The sequence below is a fragment of the Pelodiscus sinensis genome, chromosome 9 (assembly GCF_052426305.1).
Source record: "Pelodiscus sinensis isolate ZL-2025 chromosome 9, ASM5242630v1, whole genome shotgun sequence".
Lineage (NCBI taxonomy): Eukaryota > Metazoa > Chordata > Testudines > Trionychidae > Pelodiscus > Pelodiscus sinensis.
The window spans coordinates 12,330,667-12,356,917 of NC_143060.1; the positions used below are offsets into that span (position 1 = coordinate 12,330,667).

At 44.6% G+C, this 26,251-nt stretch overlaps 1 protein-coding gene across 2 annotated transcripts in view; it reads right to left on the reverse strand.

Annotated features, from left to right (window-relative positions):
• Nucleotides 1-930: 930 nt before the first annotated feature.
• LRP8 (LDL receptor related protein 8) overlaps nt 931-26,251 on the reverse strand; it is a 300,238-nt gene continuing 274,917 nt past the window's right edge. For both annotated transcript variants that reach the window (XM_089780427.1, XM_075936002.2), the window contains 6 exons: nt 23,021-23,162; nt 21,705-21,857; nt 19,703-19,942; nt 6,025-6,093; nt 5,649-5,821; nt 931-4,453 (listed from right to left, as the gene is read on the reverse strand). In XM_089780427.1, the coding sequence (XP_089636553.1) occupies nt 4,415-4,453; nt 5,649-5,821; nt 6,025-6,093; nt 19,703-19,942; nt 21,705-21,857; nt 23,021-23,162 (816 nt within the window). In that variant the 3' untranslated portion in view covers nt 931-4,414. The remainder of the gene's footprint in view (nt 4,454-5,648; nt 5,822-6,024; nt 6,094-19,702; nt 19,943-21,704; nt 21,858-23,020; nt 23,163-26,251) is intronic.

Here is a 26,251-nt window from a genome sequence, read left to right on the forward strand (position 1 = left end):
CTCTGTGGGTGCTCCACCACCCATCCTTCCATCATCTGTTCTGGAACACCTCTATTTCTGGGCAGAGTAGGAACTGAGGGGTTGGTTGGCTGTATACGTGCAGTAGCCGTTATGAGTGGCGCATGCCGGCTATCTGTGTGTGCAGCCAACTGACGGCACTCCTGTCTTAAATCTCCGACTACAGCGCAGTGGTGCTGAAAACATCTAAGGTGGAGCACCCATCGGGACAACCAGCTCTAATTTTGTTTTGGGTTTGTGAAAAGCTATTGTTAATAAAGTGATGAGTGTAACAAAATATCCATCACAGGACTATCTGGGCACTCTTTAAATGGCTTAGCTTAAATAACAAACGCTTATGCAGTATGGCAAGCAAATGCACCATATGCCTCCCAAAAACATCACAGATTTACAGGACAGAGACAAAATGTAGCATTTGTAATGGTAAACCCTAATATATTTGTTTGCAGCAGGCTGTCATGGTTATATTGACCTCAAATCAGACGCATTTTAGTTCTGTCACCTATATAAAACTTTATGTAATGCAAGCATAACTAAAACAGGTGGCATTTTCTGTGTAATTTGGTAAAACCGTATGAGTGCAGGAAGGGGACTTCAGAATTGTCCATTGAGTATCCCTTCATTTGTACATAGAAGTTAGGTAGCATCTAGGATTGAGGCTGCAAAGTTCTAGATTGGAAAAACTGCAGGATGTTAAATGTAGACTGATAGGGACCATAAAGAGACTAGAATGTAGAGCAGCACGTGCGCGTGTGTAGACACATCTCTTTCAAAATCTTGTCTATGGATCCCCAGGGGTCCACAGATGACAGGTTGAAATCTACTGTTCTATGGCAACGAAAACCTTTGTGGATCCCTTAAATGTAGTCTGTGGAAAAAAAGCATTGATGTGCTATAACAGAACAGAACACATCAGAAAACTCAGATAAAAAATTTAATTGTTCTATAGAAACAGTGCACTTTTTTTACAAATGTATTCATTTGGTTTTCAGTACTCCTTTTTATGTAAGTACAGCAAATGATATACAGAACAAATTCCCTCCTCCCCCCTCAGTTCTTTTGTCCATACAATGAAAACTGAAACACAAAAGGCACCAAGCAAGAACTCATTTCAACAGAAATTCATTATGACAAGACAGAGATCAGAACCGGTTACAGTATTAAACAGTGTCCTAACAATTCCACCTGTCGTTTAAAATAATGTATGTAAAAAAAAAAACCGAATTTGGTGGCTGACTTCATTTGATTAGTTAGAAAGCTGTAAAGTTTGAAACCAGCACCAGACATCGTCATTTAAAATGGTTTGAAAAAATTGCTGATTATACACACGACTTGTACAGTTTTTTATTTTTTTTTAAAAAAGTATCAAAATGTAGAGCCTTCAACCATATGTACAGTTTGCTGTTAGTGTTACCACACATACAGCTCAAGTTTTTGTTCTTTCCTTCATACACATAGTGCATGGACTTCTAGTAGAAGAGCTTTGTGGTTTAAAATAATAATTGGAAATCTGAGAATCACATTTCTCCACCTCCCTAAATGATCTTTAAGTAATCAAGCCACCTCCTTTAGATTTTTAGAATTGAAGGTTAAGGACAACTTAAACTTCATAGACCTTTTGTACAAAAAGTTTGGGGTCCATAGTGTTTCCATAATGCATACTGTAGTATTGTCTTCCTAGACTTAATTCATGTACCAACACTTTAATCCCACATTAAACTGTGATTCCCTCTCCCCTCCCCATCATACAGGCATCTTCAGATAGTGTTTGGATCTTTCACAAACTTCAATTCACATATAAAAGCAACACAGGTTACTCTACAACCTATTGTACAGTGTTGGATTTAGGACCAAAACCACAGAGGTATTGAATACTCCTTGTCAGAGGTTGAACCCCCTCCTCTCCCACTAAAGTCAGTGAGGCCTAATTTAAAGCCAGTGAAAAAGGTCTTCCATTGATTCTAATAGATTTTTGAATAAGGCCCTTGGAACAGTGAGTGCTTTGTATCTAACAAACAGAACTGGATCCTTTATTCACTGCTGGAGTTGGAGCATATGGATATTGAAAAAAGATATCCCTGGAAATTTATGCTGTATGTTACACAGGTGCATATATGGGATAGTGACTTCAGAAGACTGCGCAAAGTAGATAAACCACTTGGGCTTTGGCATCTGATTCACATAAGATGAGTGCTCCTATGCCATGTGAGAAACTATGAATTTTGTTCCCAGGAGCAAGAAGTAGTGCAGGATTGTAATGAAGGTAATGATTTCCACAATGAACAGTGATGCTTTGCATCACTCAGTGCCCTCTACCAGATATTTGGGATAGGAACTGCTTACCATGTTCCCTACCATATGTTCCTTATCATGTCTGCGGGATATTGGTGCACCATGAGCCAGACTGAGTTTAGAAGAAAGGGCTGCTTCTGCTGAAGAATTGATTCTGTGGCCCAGTAGAATTTAAGATTTCCTTGATACTTCCTAATGCTATAGAAATAGTGACACATTAGTTTCACAGCTGTCACAAGATTCTGCCAGAGACAGTAATGTCTGCCACACCCACCACTGTTCCCATTGGAAAGAATATTGGAATTGGAAAGGTTATTGAGGACTGTTCTCATAGTTGCTCAGCTTTAGGATCAGGTGAGTGAAAGGCCTTCTAGGGAATTGGTCCCCAAACTTTTGTCTCTCCTCCCCGCAATTGGTCTGCACCTCCCATTAGTGCAGTTGGGAGTTGGGGCCAGGTGTGAAGCTGGGGGCAGAGTGGGTCTGGGTGATGTTCCCTCCGTAGTCCCTGTAGGACCTGGTGTGGGTTTTGCCACACTCCCTCAGTTTGGGGATCACTGCTGTATAAGGTGGTTTGGGGTATTTTTTTTCCCCAATGGCCTTTTTAGCCATCCTACCCAGAGCTGTATATTCCAGGTCAAACTGGTATTTTGTTTCCTAACACTTCATTCATTTCAGCAGTGTTAATGATTGGTAGCAGTACAGCCATAAAAGGATAAAGGAAAGATTTTACAATGAGCTAGCTTCAGAAGGATGATATAGAACTACCAGTAAATCATCACTTTTATGAGTACTAAACAAGATTCTCATGGGACCCCCCCCCAAAAAAAAAGACAGGTTTAGGTATCAAACACCCCCATAGAGATAAATTTTTGATATGGTATAAAGTCATGTTGAAACCTATAGGAGTTTCTTATGTGTGAGATGCAGTAACTTCTCCTCACTTAGGGTACGTCTACACTAGCCCCCTAGTTCAAACTAGCCCCTTAGTTCGAATTAACTGTTAAACCTCGTGGAAAGAAGTTTAACAGTTAATTCGAAGTAAGGGGTCTATCTTGGAATTCCGTTTTTCTGCCACGCGGTCAGTTACTTCGGGCTAGTCAGTTTCCAGCTGGCGACCAGCCAGGAATATGCTAATGAAGCGTGGGATATTTACATCCCGTGCTTCATTAGCAATTTTGATCGCCCTCATTAGCCTCCCTAGTTCGAACTAGGGGGTTAGTGTAGACGTACCCATAGTGTATGAGGACATTTATGGTGTGACTTTTTTTTTTTTTTTTAAAGGAAATCAAGTATGTTAGCGCTTAACTCCTGGGCCAGGACATTCATCTGGGCTTGAAATGCAACGTAAACCACAACATATTTTGACAGAAAAAGTTCATTATGGGAGTGCTTCATTAATTTTACAGAACCACTGACTGTTCTGTTGTACAGCTGTTTCTTACTCCAGTGGCTTTAGAGTTCAAAGCAATTTTTCCATAAACATTCCTTAAGAATTCAATCCCCCTAATTCCCATAGACTTGGGCTAATAGTTTAAAATATACTTATATGTATGTGCATATATATATATATGTATATATATATATTTATGTCTATATATCTATCTAGTCTAGATAGATATATGCACAGCAAGCCAAACATACAAAAAATAAATACTCTCACCCCTCTAATATATTTACAGAACAAATCTTATATCTCAATTTTATTAATAAATATTCTAAACTGCTTGTATAGATTTTTTTTACTTATGTTGATGGAGAGCCACAAAGCAAGTTCAACCTATTTACAAAACCTCTATAAATATAGTTTAAAAATGATGCGTAGCCATTGAACCCAGCTAATTATGTATACTGAGTTAGTAGCTCAGCAGTAGCCTCTTCACTATCACATATGGGTAGTGCAACAAGTTAAAATGTGTATAAAAGATTATACATACAAAACTCTCACATCCTTTGGATGTTTGCAGTTCATTATAACTTTGTAGTTACCCTTCTGCAACATAAATTCATTGAGGGAAGAAAAGGAAGGGGAGTTCCATGATCCAAAGTGAATCTGCTCAGTGCATATTATTCCATCAGGTATGGGACTATAGTGGCAACTTGGTCCTCATGGTAACCCATCATCTTCCAGGCTCAATGCTACACGCTGTGGAACAAAGAAAACACTGGTAAATGCCTGAGTAACAAAGAATCATTTGATCTCTTTAGACTTGATACCTTACTCATTATGAATTCAATGGAGTAACTCCTACATTGAGTAGTATTTATTAGTTAATGTCATGCATTTAATAGCCCAACCGCAAAGTGGGGATAAGCAGTTTCCTTGCACTAAAGATGTAGTGGTAGGCCACGTTCACTGATGTCTGTGATGCTCATTAAAATCTTTGGATGAGAGGTATGACAGGAGTGTAAGCACTGCTGTTATTACTCATTCTGTGATACTGAGATAGTGCCCTTCCTCATACCTACAGAGGTTTTACTCCCATATTCACTCCCTTCTCTTTGTCCTCCCATTCCTAACTCCAGTTACTGTTGCTATACTTCATTCAAGCCACTTGTTTCTGGAAGGGATGCTACCTTGAAGAAGCCATTCTGAATGGGTTATGGTGTCTTTATCAGTAAGTCCCATTAAGATCAGCTAGATCAGACTCATTATGTTCAGTTAGAGCAGAGTAGAAAAGCATTACTCCTCCATCCCATCTTTATGCCTCATCTTGCTAAGGCAGCTTTCTTTGACTCCTCATTTATTCACTGTGGGGCATTTCACTTTTTAGTGATTTACCTCTGATTATATAAGTAGAAAAACACTGTGGACTTGTTGGTAGGAAAAGGCAGTGGATGGAAAACAGCAAGACATAAGAATGACTGCAAGCTGCATCAGGAGAAAAACCTGCCCACCAGGTTACAGCCTAACATTTAGGAATACTCATTGCCCCTATTTTTGGAAAAACTCATGTGTAGGACAGCCTGTTCATTTTTCTTTCATGTTTAGTATTTATCATTACAATGAGGGACCTGTCAGAAGTACCGACGAGACGTGCATTTCTCTCTCAGTGGGATGCCTTGAAGGGATTTAAGCGCGCAATGCCATCAGAGACTGTACCTGACTAAATGGACAGTTGATCTAACCTCATATATGTTCCAAAGATATAGCAATATGATCCACGTACAAGTCTAAGAGCAATTTCACAGGCAAAAATCTTACAAACTCCTTATTTGAATGTACTTACTGTCTGATGCCACATAACTGCAACCAACCTCATGATCAGCTGAGATAATTATGTAGCCAAACTTTCTTAAGAAAAGACTTTTCCTGTGGTAACTAGCTCAGAGATACTTACTGCTGGGTAGACATGCCCAATTTGTGCAGTTCTTGCAATATGGATTTCATCTTCATCCTCCTCTTCTGTTGTCTTTCTGTACACAGGGTTATCAAAATTCATGCTTTTAGTGTTCTTTCGTTTCCAGTTCCTCCAGATGAGGTACCCTCCCATACACAGCAAACCAATGACCACTGAAGAGAAGGAGGAGAAAAAACTGTCATCTGGCTATTTGGGGAAGGCAAACATGTTCCCATATGGACATCTGCTCCTATACCTTTCTTCCTGTGGGCAGACATGCAGTATAGTATAGCAATAGTTCTCTGTGCCCCAGAAATGTTTTTTACAAAAAGTTGTCAGGGTAGTCTCAATCTAAGCTTAAATCAAACCTGCTTACCAAAAGGAACTACAATTCCGATAATAGCTGCTGTAACAGTTGATCCAAAACCTTGTTCATCATTGGCATCTGTAACCATAAAAGAATAGTTAAGATTAATCAAACTGACCTAAAGATGGGCTGTGATTATGAGAGCTAAAGACATTTTAAAAAGCTAGGTTTTAAATTATGTTTAAATTTAAAGGTCTATGGTCTATAAATCATAGCTATTGTGTACTTATATTTGATAATTAATCATCTTTAAACAAGACACCTAATCCTAAATAACTAATTGATGATCCTGAGCCAGCAGCATGACATCTTCCTTTCTGAATTCTTTCTTATCTTTCACCCTGCTCTAAGGCTGTAAGAGCCACATATAAGAACGGCCATACTGGGTCAGACCAAAGGTCCATCAAGCTCAGTACCCTGTCTGCCGACAGCAGCCAATACCAGATGTCCCAGAGAGAATGAACTGAACAGGTACTGATCAAGCGATCTCTCTCCTGCCATCCATCTCCACCCTCTAACAAACAGAGGCTGGGGACACCATTCCTTACCCATCCTGGCTAATAGCCATTTATGGACTTAACCTCCATGAATTTATCTAGTTCTCTTTTAAACCCTGTTATAGTCCTAGCCTTCATAACCTCTTCAGGCAAGGAGTTCCACAGATTGACTATGCACTGTGTGAAGGAAAACTTTTTTTGTTTGTTTTAAACCTGCTCTCCATTAGTTTCATTTGCTGGCCCCTAGTTCTTATATTATGGGAACAAGTAAATAACTTTTCCTTATTCACTTTCTCCACACCACTCATGATTTTATATAGCTCTGTCATATCCCGCCTTAGTCTCCTCTTTTCCAAGCTGAAAAATCCTATTCTCTTTAATCTCTCCTCATATGGGACATGTTCAAAATCCCTAATCATTTTAGTTGCTCTTCTCTGAACTTTTTCTAATGCCAGTATATCTTTTTTGAGATGAGACGACCACATCTGTTTGCAGTATTCCAGATGTGGGCGTACCATGGATTTATATAAGGGCAATAAGGTATTCTCCGTCTCATTCTCTATCCACACAGATTCACTCTGAAATAATAAACAACATTGAAATGTGGGGCTTGTTACCTTGCTAAGTGCAGATGTCAACTGTTAAAGTAGGACACAAACAATGAGATCTCAAAGGAAAGGAAATTCCAAAATAAGCAAAACGAGGGCTCGAGTTGCCAAGGTGCTCACCCGTTAGGAAGAACTGGACATACCAGGTACAGTGACAAAGCTTTACAGCAGGGCACAACTGCCAGTTGAATATGGCCACAGAACAGCACAACATGATGTGTGACCAACTCCCTTCTAAGCCTGTTCATAATACCCTTTAATTAGCTCCATTATTAAGTGAAACCAGGTACTTCCTCTCCATTATAGGGCTGAATGTAATGCCTCTGAAGCAGACACAGGCTTCTGCTGTCCTGGGACTGTAGAGACTGTGGGGCTAGCTTTAAGAAAAGCTGATAAAGAAAAACATATGTTCAGAGCGGGGGAGAAGAGGTGTCTCTGATCAGCCTTACAGGCTAAGAAGGACCAGCATGGAGAACTACCCCCCAACAAGGGATATAAATAGTTAACTGGTAAGCCTCACTGGTAGACACTAGAGCAGTTCCCGGCCTGCCCCAGCCAGGGGGCTGTTCCAGCAATGCAGGGCTCGCTAGAGCAGCCTCTGTTCATGGCAGGCCCAGCCAGGCCCCCACTTCAGGCTTTATGCTGGCTCCCTGGGAGTGGGGCCGGCAGGGGCTGCCAGCCCCACTCCAGAGCCAGCAGTGAAGCCTTCCTGGGAGCGGGGCTGGCAGTAGCCTTTGCTGGCCTTGCTCTTGGGGAGGCTTCGCTGTGGGCTCTGCAGTATTAGAGCCCACAGAACGTGTAACTTATCTGCTATGATTCTTAATGGTTACATGGTTAACATTTTAAAGCAAATTTTTACATCCCTGCCTCCAATCCTACCCAATTCTACAAAATACAGCACTTTGCATTACCTACTGCCTGTTTGTTAGTATGAGGTACTAGTCGTAGGGATAGGGTGCCACCTACAGCTGTTACTAGGTATTGAAAATCTCACAGTAATGGTCCAATGGGTCAAAACTGGTTCTCCCTGTGTATGTCTCATGGCACTGTTTCTCACATCTCTTTGTGCACTTGTCTATTTACCTGTCCACCAGGTATATTCAGACCATGAATTGTGCATGCAGTTCTGGTCACCCCATCTCAAAAAGATATATTAGAATTGGAAAAAGTATAGAGAAGGATAACAAAAATTATTATGGATATTAAACAGCTTCCATATGAGGATAAATTAAAAAGACTAGGTCCACTCATCTTAGACAAGAGACAATGAAGGGGAATATGACAGAGGTCAATAAAATCATGAATGCTGTGGAAAAAGGGAATAAAGTGTAACTAAGAATCCCAGTGAAATTAATAGGGAGCGGGTTTAAAACACACATAAGAAAGTACTTTTTCACATAACTCTCAATTCTTCTTCAAAAGATGTCTCTGTGGATACTTCATGTCTGGTCTCAGCGCTGTCCCGGTGCCTGGATTGGAGATTTTGAAGCAGTCCCTGCACAGGCCATGCGTGTGCAGTGCCGACAGCACAACCCGTGCTGGTTGGAACCACACATGTGCAACCCAAGCCCTCCAGTTCCTTCTCAACTATCCCTGGCCTGAGATGGAGCTCTGCATTCTCCAGACGTTTTCAACATCTTGATAGTGTTTGTTAGCTAGTTTTGTTAGACAGTTGTTGTTAGTCTTAGTAAGTTAGTTAGTTTAAAAACAAAACAAAACCCTTTTTCTTTTATCACAATGCCTGGTTCTCCATGTTTCAAGTGCTGAATTTCCTGCAGAGAGGTGATGCCAGTTTCTGATGGACAGCCTCGATGCATCAGATGCTTTGGTAAAGATCACTCACCTCAGGACTGCCCTCACCGTGCAAGGCTAGGGCCAGAGCTCTCAGGGACAGATAGATATCTTCCTCTGACAATGATTAATTTGGAAAAGAATCTCCACCCTGCTTCTGACCTGGGATCAAAAACTAGGGCAGTATGATCACTCCCAGGTTCTCCTCATGGCAAGTAGGTGCCAAAAAAAGAGGAGTTCCTCAGTGTCTCACAGAGACCTTTCTGCTAAGAAACAGTTCCCCACAAGACCAACAGCACAGAGGTTTTCATACATCAGCACCTATGATGCCTTGGTACCTCAGGCACTATGGCACCAGCTGCCAACTCCCATACCAATCCCAAAGGGTCTAGGCCTCGAGCCAAATTGGCACTGTCAAAGATCTCAGCACCAGTGACCACAAAGGTACCAACATTGGCACTGCAACAGGCACCGACGAAGTCGATGATACTCATGAGGCCGACAGCACCCATTAACTTGAAGGCACTGACCAAGATGTTAGCGCTGATCATACCTTGTGCCACCAACTTATAAATGCTCCCTGCCTTCTGCACCAAACACTCCATTGGCACCATACTTGCCAACTCTGGAGACGATGGCACCAACCCTTGCAGCACCAGTGCCATATATGCAGCATGCAGACCTGGCTGTAACATCAGCTCCTCAGTTGCTGCTCTTTGACACCAATGTCTTGCCCATGCTCACACCGTTGCAGGTTTTATCACCAGCACTGTCATGCTTTTCCAGTGACGATGAGGGCATGCAAGCCTCCTTCTCCCTGCACTGCAGTCCTCTGCTGCATTTTACAAGTCACGCTATGATCACAAGTTCCCCCCTGCTATGGACATCCTTGGATGCCCCCCCATACCACACCACATCCAGCCCAATGACCATATTGGAACCCATGGAGCTCCTACAGAAGGAATTATAGCACACAGCCTAGCCCTTACATGCAGGACAGTTTCTACACACTATGCACAACTTCATCTGTGCACCAATCTCAGGTCCCAGAGGAATCCTCTCCTGATGTCTCACCTCCAACCAATTCCTCATGTTCACCAGATGAGGCTGTACTGCCCCCGCTGCCTTCCGCAGAGGATGATTTTGTGCACTTTCATGAGCTTTTCAAGTGCATAGCAGTGGAGCTTAAAATTGCTATGAAGGAAGTATCTGAGCTTCAGCATGAGCTCACAGATATCCTCCAGGCATCACCATCAGCCAAAATAGCTCTTCCAATCAATCTAGCTATTTTGGACCCTGCCAATAAGATACGTCAAACTCCCGCTTCTCTAGCACCAACATGCAAGAGAGATGGCAAAAAGTACTATGTACCTGCGAAGGGTTCAGAATTCTGCTTTACCCATGCCACACCAAACTCCTTTGCAGTGGAAGCCACATATCATCTGCAAAGCAGCAACACTTCTGCACTATGCCATCTGATAAGGACAGCAAGAGGCTTGACCTCTTTTGCCGCAAAGCATACACCTCCTCAATGCTTCTGTTCAGGGTTTTAAACTACTCAGCTCTATTAGCCAAATATGATTTTAAGAACTACAGGCAGTCCCCGGGTTACGTACAAGATAGGGACTGTAGGTTTGTTCTTAAGTTGAATCTGTATGTAAGTCGGAACTGGCATCCAGATTCAGCCGCTGCTGAAACTGACCGCCAGTTCTGACTTACATACAGAATCAACTTAAGAACCCCAGGCGTCCCCAAGTCAGCTGCTGCTGAAACTGATCAGCAGCTGATTCCAGGAAGCCCGGGGCAGAGCAACTCTGCCTCGGGCTTCCTGTAGTCAGCGCTGGTCAGTTTCAGCAGTGGCTGACTTGGGGACGCCTGGGGCAGAGCAGCTGGGGTGCTGCTGGGTTGCTCCAGTAGCGCCGCTCCTCGGTGCTACTGGACCAACCCAGCAGCACCCCATCTGCTCTGCCCCAGGCGTCCTGATTCAGCCGCTGCTGAAACTGACCAGCAGCGGCTGAATCAGGACCTGGGGCAGAGCAGCTGGGGTGCTGCCGGGTTGGTCCAGTAGTGCCCAGAGCGGCGCTGCAGGACCAATCGGCAGCGCCCCAGCTGCTCTGCCCCAGGGTCCAAAACAAAAGCCTGGTCTGCTGGGGGGGGGGCACACTAGCTGCACCCCCCCCACCCCAGCAGACCAGGAACACGGGGAGCAGAGCCGCAGCGGCAGCGGGGTGCCGCGCCTCTGAGGCTTTGCTCTGGCAAAGTCTCAGAGGCGCGGGACCCCGCCGTGGCTGCAGCTTTAGTCCCGGTGCCTGTGGTCTGCTGGGGACGGTCCCAAGCAGACCACAGGCACCCGGACTGAAGCGGCAGCAGCAGACCAGGGGCACCGGAGCAGCTTACGAACGGGGCTTTCTCGCCCCGGAGCTCGCAGGTAGCAATCCGCTACCTCGACCTCCGGGGTGAGAAAGCCCCGTTTGTAAGTGCGGATCCGACGTAAGTCGGATCCGCGTATGTCGGGGACTGCCTGTATTCCAACTAATGGACTTCGTGGATGATATCTCAGAGACAAACAGACCACAATTTAGGGCTATTGTGGCAGAGGGGCAGATAATCTCCTGAACTGCTCTCTAAGCTGCTCTAGATACCGTAGACACTGCTGCCAGAACAACTGCAACTGTGATAGTTATGCATCAGACCTCCTGATCTTCCCCAGTCATGGTCGCTCATGAGATGCAGGCTACAGGGGAGGATCTGCCCTTTGATGGCGATAAACTATTCACCAATGGAACTAATGAAGTGATCAATATTATGAAGGACCGCACACCACTCTCCGCACCACAGGCATCCACACACCTGCCAACAGATGCTGGCAATACCACTAGTCACGGTACCCCTCCAACATTCATCAATGGTCAGACAATAAGTAGACCAGAAATAGAACCTGCCCTCAAAGACACAAGCAACCTTCAGGCTCAGTGCCACAACCACCGTCTGCCAACAAACAGGTTTGAGGCCTTGGCCGAGCGCCTGGAAAACCCCCCAGAAGTTCAATGCCAGTCATGACGGTGCACGTTCAAAACCGCCGATGCCCATATCACCAATGGGCCACTATCTCCTCAGACAGATGGGTGCTTGATAACATTCTCTCTGGTTATACTATCCTTTTCCTCTCCAAACCATCCACCTATCCTCTCTCCCCATCCCACTTCAGGGACCCTTCCCACAAGACGCAGCTTCAATAAGAAGTGCTCCATCTGCTGGATCTGGGAGCCATAGAACTGGTCCCACTGCAACACAAAGGAAAAGGGTTCTACACCTGATACTTTCCAACTCAAAAGAAATCAGGAGTCTGGAGACCTATCCTTGATCTGCGCAGACTACACAAATTTGTCAAGTCACAACATTTTTGCACAGTCACTCTCTCCACCATAATCCCAGCATTGCAACAAAGGGTTTTTAGCCCTTAACCTCCAGGACACTTACTTCCATGTCCTAATCCATCCCACTCACAGGAGAGTCCTAAGATTTACAATAGGCCTGGACCATTTTCAATACAGAGTCCTACTGTTCAGCCTGTTTATGGCACCTTGGGTCTTTCCAAGGCACTGGCAGTAGTCACAGCCCAACTGCACACCATGAGAATAATTATATTCCCACATCTTGATGACTGCCTTCTTAAAGCCAGATCACAGACCGAGGCAGTATGCATGACTACAACAATGATACAGTGTTTGCAGAAGTCTGGCCTCTTGATAAACTCGGAGAAATCGTCAATCTGCCCCTCCCAAATCATACAATTTATTGGTGCCCATCTAGAATCCAGGACACCATGTGCCTATCTACCTCAAGATACATTCCTCACTATCCAAATGTTAATTACCACACCTTACTACTCTCTTTGCACCACGGCCATGGAGCGCCTACAGCTAGTTGGTCATATGACGGCTACTACCTTTATGGTATCGCATGCCTGACTCCATATGCGCTGCCTGCAAATTTGATTCTTCATGGTGTTCAAGCCTCTCAAGCACCATGACTTTCTCACTTATCTTTCCTGACGAGGTCAAGACATCACTCCTCTGGTGTACCAAGCAATCCAATCTGTGTATGGGTGTTTCCTTTGTACCTCAGCCCCCTTCATGGACATTTACTACAGATGCGTCATTCTTGGGATAGGGAGTTCAACTGTGTGAGCTGAGAATTCCTGGTGTGTGGTCTCCTTAGGAGCTCTCCTTACAAATATACCTGTTAGAACTCTGCGCTGTGAGCAGTGCGTGCCAACACTTCTTGCCTGCAATTGCTGCAAACACAGATGAGTCCTTACAGACAACATGGCTTGTGTCTTCTACACCAACTGGCAAGAGAGAGCCAGGTCTTGATCCCTCTGCATTGAGACCATAAAATTGTGGAACTTTTGTATCATGTACAAAATTCATCTCTCAGCAGGACACATAACAGGCATCAACAACATGATGGCAGACACCCTCAGCAGTTGCTTTCCCCAGTACCACAAGTGGGTGCTCAATGACTCTCTCCTGTGCCTACTGTTCTATAGATGGGGTCAACCCACAATCAACCTATTTGCAACACCCTACAACACCAAATGCAAACAATTTTGCACCAGAGTAGACTTAGGGTGAACATCACTCAGGGCCGCCTTCTTTGTTCCATGGAAGGACAAACTTTGCTGCACCTTTCCCCCAGTACAGCTTCTTGTTAAGGTCATTCAGAAGATCAGAGCAGACGAGGCCAGAATCATATTGATAGCCCTCCGCCTGGCCGAGACAACTGTGGTATCCTTTCCTGCTCAGGATGTCAGGCCACACTCCAGTCACACTTCCTCTCCATCGCAACCTCATCACTCTGGTCAGATATGACAGACCTATCCAGATCTACACAAGTTGCATCTAACTGCATGGCTCCCCCGTGGCTCTCACAATCAGAACTAGAGTTTTCTGAGTATGTACAAACAATCCTCATTCACAGCCGTAAGCCTTCCACCCACGTGTCATATACAGTACTTACAAGTGGAAGAGTTTTTCAACATAGTATACCGCAAAGGGGCAGGACCCAATATTGGTATGCATGCCATTCATCGTAGACTATCTCCTTAACCTCAGACAATTGTCGTTCTCAGTGAGTTCTATCAGAGTACACCCTAGCAGCAATCATTGCTTTCCACCACAAAATAGAGGGCTGGTCCATTTTTACACACCCAACAAACAAAAGATTCCTAAAAGGACTTCTCCTCCTTTATCTGGACATCACACAACCCATGCCTCTGTGGGACGTTGGATTAGTGTTGCGTGCCCTAAGTAGGCCCCCCTTTGAACCTCTTGCCTCTTGCTCACTATCGCACCTGTTAGTGAAGATCTTCTTTCCAGTTACCATCACATCCACTTATTGTGTGGGAGATATAATGGCCCTGAAGGCAGATTGCCATGTTCTGTTCATTCCCTGTGAAGCACGTGGCACCAGCCACTTTCTGAAGATAGTATACTGAGCTAGCTGGATCACTGGGCTGATGTTCTTAAAGTGTGGGCACAAAAAGCTTGTAAAAATCTGGACTATAATGAAAATTCTCCGTCTTTACCAAGAAGAGTAGATGTCCCTTCATCTTGTGAAGCACAGCTTCTTCGGGTAGCAACATAGTCACTGAGCTAGTGCTCTATTAGGAGAAGATCTTTTAATAGAGGCCCAACTTAAATGTATAGCCCCAAATTAAATGTATACCCCAAATTAAAAAACATAGTAGAAGAACTAAAAGAGAGCCACCGTGGCTTAACAACCATGTAAAAGAAGCAGTGAGAGATAACAAGACATCTTTTTAAAAGTGGAAGTCAAATCCTAGTGAGGTAAATAGAAAGGAGCATAAACACTGCCAAATTAAGTGTAAAAATGTAAAAAGAAAAGCCAAAGAGGAGTTTGAAGAACAACTAGCCAAAAACTCAAAACGTAATAACGAAATGTTTTTTAAGTACATCAGAAGTAGGAAGCCTGCTAAACAACCAGTGGGGCCCCTGGACGATCAAGATACAAAAGGAGCACTTAAAGACGATAAAGTCATTGCAGAGAAACTAAATGAATTCTTTGCTTCGGTCTTCATGGCTGAGGATGTTAGGGAGATTCCCAAACCTGATTCGTCCTTTGTAGGTAACAAAGCTGAGGACTTGTCACAGATTGAAGTATTATTAGAGGAGGTTTTGGAATTAATTGATAAACTTAACAGTAACAAGTCACCAGGACCAGATGGAATTTACCCAAGAGTTCTGAAAGAAATCAAGTGTGAAATTGTGGAACTATTAACTGTGGTTTGTAACTTGTCCTTTAAATCAGCTAGACTAGAAGATAGCTAATGTAACACCAATATTTAAAAAGGACTCTAGGGGCGATCCCAGCAATTACAGACACCCGGTAAGTCTAATGTCAGTACCGGGCAAATTAGTTGAAACAATAGTAAAGAATAAAATTTTCAGACCCACAGAAGAACATAATTTTGGGGCAAAAGTCACCATGGTTTCTGTAAAGGGAAATCATGTCTTACTAATCTATTAGAATTCTTTGAAGTGGTCAACAAACATGAGGGCAAGCGGGATACAGTAGATATAGTGTACTTAGATGTCCAGAAAGCCTTTGACAAGGTCCCTCACCAAAGGCTCTTACATAAATGAAGTTGTCATGGGATAAGAGGGACGACCCTTTTACAGACTGAGAACTGGCTAAAAGACAGGAAACAAAGGATAGGACTAAATGGTAAATTTTCAGAATGGGGAGGGATAAATAGTGGTGTTCCCAAAGGGATCAGTCCTAGGACCAATCCTATTCAACATATTCATAAATGATTTGCAGAAAGGGGTGAACAGTGAGGTGGCAAAGTTTGCAGATGATACTAAACTGCTCAAGATAGTTAAGACCAAAGCAGACTGTAAAGAACTTCAAAAAGATTGCACCAAACTAAGTGACTGGGCAACAAAATGGCAAATGAAATTTAATGTGGATAAATGTAAAGTAATGCACAAGGGAAAAAATAACCCCAAGTATACATATAATAGGATGGGAGCTAATTTAGCTACAACTAATCAGGAAAGAGATCTTGCAGTCATCGTGGATAGTTCTCTGAAGACGTCCATACAGTGTGCAGCGGCAGTCAAAAAAGCAAACAGGATGTTAGGAATGTTAAAAAGGGATAGAGAATAAGATGGAGAATATCTTATTGCCCTTATATAAATCCATGGTATGCCCACATCTGGAATACTGCATGCAGATGTGGTCTCCTCATCTCAAAAAAGATAAGAGAAAAGAGAAAAGGTTCAGAGAAGGGCAACTAAAATGATTAGGGGTTCGGAACGGGTCCCATAAGAGGAGAGATTAAAGAGACTGGGACTTTTCAGCTTGGAAAAGAGGAGACTAAGGGGGGATAGGATAGAGCTATATAAAATCATGAGTGGTGTGGAGAAAGTGAATAAGGAAAAGTTATTTACTTGTTCCCATAATACAAGAACGAGGGGCCACCAAATGAAACTAGTGGGCAGCAGGTTTAAAACAAATAAAAGGAAGTAGTTCTTCACACAGCACATAGTTAATCTATGGAACTCCTTGCCTGAAGAGGTTGTGAAGGCTAGGACTATAACAGGGTTTAAAAGAGAACTAGATAAATTCATGGAAGTTAGGTGCTTAATGTCTATTAGCCAGTATGGGTAAGGAATGGTGTCTCCAGCTTCTGTTTGTCAGAGGGTGGTGATAGATGGCAGAAGAGAGATCACTTGACCAGTACCTGTTTGATTCACTCCCTCAGGGGCACCTGGCATTGGCCACTGTCAACAGACAGGGTACTGGGCTGGATGGACCTTTGGTCTGACCCAGTATGGCCGTTCTTATGGTTCCAAGTTATCCATATAATAGAGCTGAACAAGCCTCATCTGTGGCTGTGACTACACCAAAGCATTCCATGTACAAAAGCAAATTTGAGCCTGGAGGGTTGCCTCAAAATGCAACCGAATGCCTTACATCAACACTCCAAAAATGTGAATGTCTTATGCTACAAAATGTGTGTTTTGCAATCTTAATGGGATTATCACTGAACTCAGAAATACAGGGTCTTTAGGCTGACAAATCAGGAATAATTAGACACACAATGTGTACTGACACACAATGCATGGAAAATAATATAAAATGTTTATCCTTTTAAATTAATCCCATTGGCAGGTAACTCTATTAAATAGCTATTTACCAGTTAATGAGATAGGACAATTATGGTACCTTGTTAGCAATATTTTAATAAACACTGAACCTAATTATTTTCACTTGGGGTTTGGAAGAAGTTGTACGTAGGCAACAATGATGAGAATGAATTTGGGAGATTGACTCTGTTTTCCAAAGAGTACTGCACAGTGCTTTGCAGCAAGTAGCCTGGGTCCTGTTTTACAGATGGGAATGGGGCTGCATGATTAATTTCTGCACCTGCCTTTCAGATGCAATGGAAACCATGGCTCTGGCTTTGTGCAGGGTTCTGAAAAAACAGATCTTCTACATTATTGTTTTAAGGGGATCATGTACCAGTGAAAGGAGTTACGTTGGAGGCGGAACTCTTTCTCCCCATAGAATAGGAAGGTTATAGAAAGGCAGTTCAGCTTCCCTCCATTGCTCACCTCGTTCCACATACAGCTAGTTCGGAATAGGAAGCCTAATCCGAACTAGCTAGTCCATGCCGTGTGTAGCTGCGCGGCACGGGGTCAGAACTACCCGGCATTTAAAAATGGCGCCGGCCGGCATCATGCAAATGAAGCCCGGGAAATTCAAATCCCGGGCTTTATTTGCAACTCCGAATGACTACATTATCCCCCTAGTTTGAACTAGGGGAGTAGTGTAGACATACCCTAAGGTGCTACTAGACTATTTGTGGTTTTTAAAGTTTTTCCAGTTACAGACTAACTTGGCTACCCCTCTGAAACTAAGGAAGCCAGTTAGTGCCCTCTGCTGGGGATACTGTTTGTGATGTGGACACCAATCCACTGAGATCAACAAATGGTCTGGTAGCACTTTACAGACTCTCAAAACATGTAGATGGTATCATGAGCTTTTGTGGCCACAGCCCACTTCTTCAGATGATGGTCATCTGAAGAAGTGGGCTGTGCCCACGAAAGCTCATGATACCATCTACATCAGTGTTTCCCGAACTATGGGCCGTGGCCTGGTACCGGGCTGCAGGAAAAAACTACCGGGCCTCAGAGTGGTTGCTGGGGTGTTCTGTGCTCCTGGAGTGCCCGTGTGGCGCCGGGTCCCCCAAGTCCTCTGCTGGCCTGGGCGGAGTCTGCAGCCAGATATTCCGGCTCCTACCAGAGTACTAGCTAGGGGAGGTGGGAGAGGAGGAGGAGGGGAGAGCCGGCCACCGGAAGCAGCACTGGATGGGGGAATCGGGGTGGGCTAGAGAGATTGGGGGGCTGGTGGAAGCAGGGCTGCTGGGGGGCGCAAGGTTGAGGACAGAGAGCTGTCCAGGGAAGATGGAGGTGGGGGGAAGAAGCGGCCGCCGGAAGAAGGGCTGGACGTGGGCAACGGGGCTGGCCAAGAGAGATTGGGAGGAGAAGCGGGGGAGAACTGGCTGCCCGGGAGGGAGTTGGCGGAAGTGGGGCTGGCCAGAGGTGGAGCGGGGGATAGGGGGCGAAGGAGGGAATCAATTTTCCTGTGGGGAGCGGCACTGACCCAGCCATATGTAGATCTCGGGGTGCTGCCCCCCTTCATCCTCTCCCCCTCCACAAATTGCAAAGCACAAAGCACGAGTTAGTCCGGCCCGGGGATTCTATTGTCCCCCCACCCACCCACACCCTTGAGTAGTTGCGAACTGTCTGGCTGGAAGACACACTCATGCAGCCTGAGCACATTTACCAGCCAGGCAGTTGAAACTACAAACTGATACATCTAGTAATAATAAAACTTACCTAATGAGAAAATACCAGACATGTTATATGTCTGGTATTTTCTCAGTTTGTTTTTTATGTGTTTATATTTTTGGGCTACAAAAAACAGTATTTAAAAAAAACGGTTCCAACTAAAGTAAAAAGTTTGGGAAACCCTGGTCTCACCAGCTTTTTGTCTTACAGTCCATTTATCCAATCCATATTCCTTAACTTGCTGGCAAGAATATTGTGGGTGACCCTATCAAAAGCTTTGCTAAAGCTGGCACAGGGGGCTTTGGGAGGACCAGAAACAACTTATTTGAATATTCATCATTTGATTAATGAATATGCAAATATGCAAATGAACGTTGCCGGTCCTCCAAAAGTTTGTGAATGGATTTACATGGTCCCCGTGTCAAAAAGTTTGGGAACCCCTGATCTACATGTTTTGTTAGTCTGTAAAGTGCTACCAGACCATTTGCTGTTTTTTTTCTGTAACAGACTACCTTGGCTATCCCCTGAAGCTCATTTTAATGTAAAACTTTGTCAGAGCTATTTCAGAGCAAGTCTATATAAACTTTCAGAGCTTTGTGCTGAGCAAAAGAAATGCAACTTTTTTTAAGAAACTAGAACTTTACATGCTGAGAATGTTAGTCTGAATCACAGTGAATTGGATACTACAACTTGCAGCCAAAGAATTCTGAGAAACTTGATCACATTTCTACCATCATCATGAAGGAGTTGAGATGAAAAATCTGATTTTTTTTCTGCTCATATATGTATGACTGTGTTTGACATGCATACAGCACTTTTAGCCTGTCGGCTTTCCTATTAGCCCATAGATCTTTGTGATACCTGTACACCTGGCAGAAAGAAAGTAGTAGGAACCTGAATCTCTTACAGTGCTGGGACAAATTGCTGTTTCCAGTTGTCATTATCTTTGGGCGTATTAGGCTGGATGTGGTCATGGGTAAGCCAACACCTGGGGTTGTGATGGAAAACTGTGATACAGCTCCTGTGCTCTCTCTACTGGCATTGCTGGTGTTGCTAGTTGTAGCTGCGATGATGGTGGAAATGACAGTACTGGTGATGGTGGATACTGGAGTTGAAACTGGTTCAGTTGTTGAGGCAGCTGGAAGATCTGAAAAGCAACCCCATATAGTTAAAACAAAACAACTCTGAAATCTGGTAAAACAAGTATGCACGGTGCTAGGCAGCATTCCTTTCCAGATTTGATAATGGTTAGAAAAGGATTCCAGTTTATATTTCTGATTTGGTATGTGCCCCATTACCTTGCTATACCTCTGTTTAGTCTCTAAGGATGCGTGTACACAGCACCCTAAACTTGAAATAATGTGCTATTTTGAGACATCCCTTAACTCTCATCGAATGAGGGCTACAGGGATGCCTAAATAGCGTGCCCGCTATTTCGAAAAATATTTTGAAATAACAGGTGAGTTTAAAAGATGCTGGGTAGCTATTTTGGGATACGTGCAAGATAAGAATAACATAATTTACAAAGTTCATGGTGGTGTAATGCTGTTTATTCATTAATATTTATGACATGATGTGGATGGAAACGGACAAAGAAATTCCAGGTCTTTATCACACTTTTTGGTTGTGGGCCCCCAAAATTCAGAACTTGCACCACATGGAAATATTAGGTAAAATTCACCTCTAGTAACTCCAATGAAAAGACTAGAGTTTACTAAAGATAAATGTGGCCTAGTATTTTCCTGAGCTTTACATCTCACTATATATTTAAAAAGTTTTTCCTTCTGGGTGACAGAATGACATCATCATGCTCTCACAATCTCTGGCTGCAAAAGTGAAAGTGGCCGGGGGGGGGGGGGGGGGTTAGAGATTTGTGCATTTGTCTGCAAGTCCATTTGTTAAAGAACTCTTCTTAAACGGTAAGAGCTCAAACCACCACATTTGGTAGGCAGCTTCCTCTTCTGCTAACTTAAAGCAAAGTCAGTGTTTGTTTGTGCCAGGACAACCAGAAGTGCCAGAAAAGGGACTGTTTTCCATAACATGGAAAGAGAGGGGCTGTTCAGTGGGACGCAAAACAGAGTGGCCACTGGGGGCAGTGAGCCTGCAGAGGAGTGTGTCCATTCGGGGGTCAGTCATGCCACCAAGGGAGTAGGTAGCAGGGCCAAGGCTCCACCATCTTGCCTGCCAGCATACCAGGTAGGTAGCCCCTCTTATCCTAAACCCTTGAAGAGACATGTGCAAGAGAGGAAAGGACCCTGGTGGATTGGATCCCCCTGCCCTGAGCTCCTCTTCACCCCTCTTCACCCCTCAACTCTCACTCTCACCTCCTGACCCCAGCCTCCTGCACTGCTCCCCCCCCATCCCCATCCCCATCCCCATCCCCATCCCCAAGGTACTGCTCTGACTCCAGAAGGACCTGGGCAACACTGGGTAAGTCTTCTAGTATATTTATAACGGAAAGAAAAAGACACTAGTTCTACAACATGCACCCGCCATGCCGCATGGGATGGTGTTAATGAATGTTTTTATTGTCCAACTTCCCCACCATGATTTCAAAGCTCTCACATATTTAGCACCTGATCTGAAGCCCACTGAACTCAATGGGAGTCTTTCCACTCAGATCAAGGAGATTTGGTTCCCCTTCGTGCATTCAACTTTCCTGATTACTCTTTGCAAATAAACAAATTCTTAATAACCTTTAGACCACCAAAAAGCTATGTGTAAAAGGTCCCAAATATATAGACTATAGTAGCTAATGGTTCATGCAATGTTGTCAGAAAGCAAAACTGCACTGATGACATAAGTTGGTTTTGTGGGAGGCTAGGGTACAATGGGTGCGGCTTGAGGAGCCTGTGCCAAGCAACACCAGGCCACGAGAAAGGTCCCTGCATTAAGGTGGTTGCTTTTACCTTTGTAGCATTTCTTCATATCAGGGCCCAGCCACATGTTGTCAGGACAGGCACACGTATACTTGGGGGAATGGATAGAGATTTGGGGTGCGGGAAGACATAAGTATTCACAGCCTCCATTAGGTTGGGAGCTGAGCTCACAGGAATCTGGGGCTATTCAAGATAGGGAGAAAAACAAGCTTATTGTTTCAAACTTTGCTCTTTACTAAAGAGATCCCTCCCCCATCCCGAATAAGATTCTATTCAAACACTCAAAACCCCTAGGTGTTTTCCACCTTCTAGAGCTCATCCATTTGTATGCAGAAAAGTAGCAATGGCTTAACCATTGAGCACTCCCACTTTCTTCTACTAACTATATGCAACAGTTTTGCTTCATTTTAGACGGTTACAGCAGGGGCTAGGGAGTCAGGACTAGGTTCCATTTTCTGTTATTCCACTGACTTTGAATAAGTCACTTAAGCCACTGTTTCCAAAGTGTCTTCTAATTTTGGCCATCCAACTCAAGATACTTAAAATCTTGCTTTTCAGTGAAGCTGAGGATTCACACTTCTAATACAGAGCTAGAGCTATTCAGCATTTCTGAACATCAGGCCCTAATCTCATACTGGACATATTATAAAAATTCCACTTCACCCTCTGCCTCATTTTAGTTGGCTGCTTAATAACTTTTACTTCACAGGTGGTTTTAAAGCACAAATCATCAGATGAAAGCTTAAAATTGTCTAGTGGGGTTTCCTGTTTACTGCCCAGCACTATAGATCAAATGTTCTCAATTTACAATTACATGTTTTTTCTACCTGCTGGCTCCACACAGTAAATCTGGGATCTGAATGTCAAGTTAGTTGATCACCATTAGTAATAAAAACTCTTCAGCTAGAATTTTGTTAACCATTCTACAGCTGAGACAACCAGGAAAGCATCCAGCTACTCTCTTATTTGTGCAGCCTCTTTGGTGATAACACCAGTAAATAGATAGACTCACTGAGAAAAATGATTGCCCAGAATACAAAAGGGATGCATAGCTACTGAGTAAGAAGGTGCCATTTCATAGCTGTTGTCTCATAAAACCCACAATCTCAAAGCTATCTCCCAGCCCCTTTCTTCCCACTACCAAAACTTATCAAGTTACTGTTAACAGTTCTTCCCAATTCTACATGATACTGCCAAAAACTGTCACCTAAAATGAGCAACAGGTGAATAGGCTGTGCTGATCACTCTAAGACTAGACCTCCTTGATGACAACTGGGAGGCATTTTATTTACCAGCCCAAATGAATGACTAGTATTGGACTATGGGTGCACAAATGCATGCCTTACCTTTTGGCTGCTTTAGCTCATGAAAGACCACAATATCATGAGGGTTATTGAGATTCTCTGCTAAAATGGAGATATCCAGGCCATTCAATCTGTTCGCACTGAAGATTGCCTCATTCTCCAGGTCAGTCCAAAACACCTTATCCTGAAGAAAACACACAGGCATTTTGATTTGAGTAAATGCAAACACCATCAGGTGTTTCATTCCGGTTTGCTGGTGGCTATTTGGGGCAAGGTTTCCTACATCAGAGCTTTGCACATTAATCAGATGCATGTTAAATGCATGCAAAATAAGCAGATGCTCTGGGCAGAGTATGCCACAACTTCCAAGTCAAGCCAGGCTCATTTGGTAATTTTGCAGTGTGTTCCTGGGCTGTCCTGACACCAGCTGGAGACAGTGGCATTCAGCACGTTGCAGAACAGCACACTAAACAATCTAGAGACAGCCTCTGAGTCTGAGATAATCTTGTCATTTTGTGGTGCTGCCACCATCACACCATGATGCTGGCTTGCCCACCTTTGACTTTGCAACACAAAGATGCAAGCATCTCAGTGTCAGTGAATGGTCACAGATCTGGAGAACAGCGTTTAAAGGTCCAAATGTGCTTCATTCCTTAGAGTACTTGTGGGGCTGTGTGGGAGCAGACCTGGATACAGAGTGGTCGTGCCTTTATGTTTAGTGAAAGAAGAGTTTTTCTATTTCTGTACCTCCCAGTGGCCATGGATTTTGAATAGGAGTTGAAGGAATTTGTTACAAATCTTAATGATCCCTGGTGAAAGTGCAAATGAATGATGATCTTCCTTCCCTTTCCAAAGATGTGACTTGGCAAAACCACTTCTATTTTTAAAGAATCTAACACTGCCACAATTGATAAACACTAAAGAGAGAGTATTCAAAAGACTCATTTCCCAATTTTTGTCTCCTTCTGCAATAGTATCTTGAGAAGCAAGGGGCACTTTGTAATGATTAATACAGAGTGAGAGAGACCAAAATACCACAAAATAACAGGACACAGTAGGTATGTGAGAAAACACGGTTGCTTACCTTTCATAACTGTGTTCTTCAAGATGCGTTGCTCATGTCCATTCCATGTAGTTATGTGCACGCTACATGCATGCATGGTTGGAAAGTTTTTCCCTTAGCAGTACCCGTTGGGCAAGCAGGGTAGCCCCTTGGAGTGGTACCTCTGTATCAGCTAATGTATACCCCTGCTGGCCCTCCACCCCCTCAGTTCCTTCTTACTGGACTACCCTGATGAAAGGGCGGCAGATGGGATTTGGAATGGACATGAGCAACACATCTCAAGGAACAACAGTTATGAAAGGTAAGTAACCATTTTTTCTTCAAGTGATTGCTCATGTCCAGACAATGCAGAAGGTGGTCAGTCTGCTCTGAGAAAAAGACCTGGACCCTCAAAAGACAGGTCCTGGATTGTGGTCTGGAGTTTGTGGGGAACCCTAGACACCTGTACTCACAAACTACAAAGAAGCACCAAGCCCGTGGCCATAGTATGGGCTGCAGCGTCTGCCGAGTCCAAACTGTTTGCAGGGCCACTCTAGAAACCACCCTTCTCTCCTCTGAGAGGGACCTGAACTCAGAGCCGGAGTCTTGAGGGACAAGCACCATGAACTTGTCCATGGCAGCCCAGGTGCTATAAGCATAGCGGCTGAGAAGAACCAGTTGGTTCACTATGCAGCACTGCAGACCTTCAGAGGTGTAGGTCTTCCTACACAGGAGGTCCATCTTGTTTGCCTTCCTGTTTTGGGGGGTTAGGCCCAGCTGATTAACCGCCTGTACCACCAAAGACCGTGGGGGAGGATGAGAAAATAAATATTTATTGCCCTCCTGTGGCACAAATTAGCAGCTCTCCACCTTTTTAATCCGTTGGTGGGATGGAGGCCGGGATCTGCCAGAGGGTCTAAGTGATGTTAGTCACCATTTTGTTCAAGGGCAAGGCCACTCTGGTAGGGGTTAAAGATATCAACAGTCGGATCCGAGTCCTCCGACACCCGCTCCGCCTGCACCCCCAAACTCTGGGCCAGACATCTAAAGAAGTTCTGGTGTGACCATGAGTCCATAGAGAGCATTGATGATACTGGACCCCCCAGAGCCTTATCTGGGGAAGAGGAGAATGACCTTTTCAGGCCGCCTTCCCCTGGTCGTGGCTCTGAGAGGTGACCTAAGAAGCGGCCGATGAGGCCACCGTTGACAGCTCAGCCAGGGGCATCATGCTTTCCCCGGTGGCCCTTGGCGAAACCTGCCTCAGACATGAGCAATAACTCAAAGAAGAACTGAAGACTATTGAGATGGATTTAGTTGTAGAAAGGTGACCTGGCTGATACGTGAAAAAGTAACAATTGCGGCATTTTTTAATAAGATGAAATACATAGCTGTAAGGCAGGCATGTCCAAAGTCCGGCCCGCGGGCCAAATGCGGCCCGCGGTCGGATTTAATACGGCCCCCCGCTTCTCCCGGCTCCCCGGTGCTTTTTCTAACTGGCGCGCTCAGCGCGCCGCTTCGGGCCGCCGCCGCCGCCGCCGCCGCTGCCACGGTCCCAAACCCTGCCCCTGCACTCCGCTTTGGGGCTGAGAGTGCAGGGACAGCCCCCGCTTCCTCCCCCTCTCCTGGCTCCCCGGCACTCCTCTGACTGACGCCGCTTCCGGCCGCTCTGCCGCCGTCCATGGCGGCCGCTGCGGTCCTAAAGTCCACCATGTAGGGCACGTCCACAGCCCTGCTCCCCCGCTTGGCTACGGGTTCGCCCTGCCCCCGGGCCGCCGTGAGGCCAGCGTGCCCTGCGCTCTCCACCCGCCTCTGACCCTGCAAGCCCTCTACCTTGGGGCTGAGAGTGCAGGGACGGACTCCGCAGCTGCTGAGATCAGGGACGGACTCCGCAGCTGCTGAGATCAGGGACGGACTCCGCAGCTGCTCAAGCTCAGTATCTGCGATTGGCCCTGCACACTGTCAGCTTCCTGGCGGGCTCAGGCACGTGGAGCTCATCATTAGAGACTTCGCCACAAACAGCCACAAAGGCAAGAGAATTCTTGTTGGGCAGTGTATTAGTGCAGTGTATTACTTGGGCAGTGTATTAAACCTCTGGCACTGCGCTCACATGATCCCTTCCCCTTCTGGTCAATTTTAAAAAATGGAGACTGTAAATAAGAGAAGGAAAGTTGACAGTGAGGGCCGCCGCTTCCAGGACAGGTGGAAAGTGGAATATTTCTTCACTGAAATAG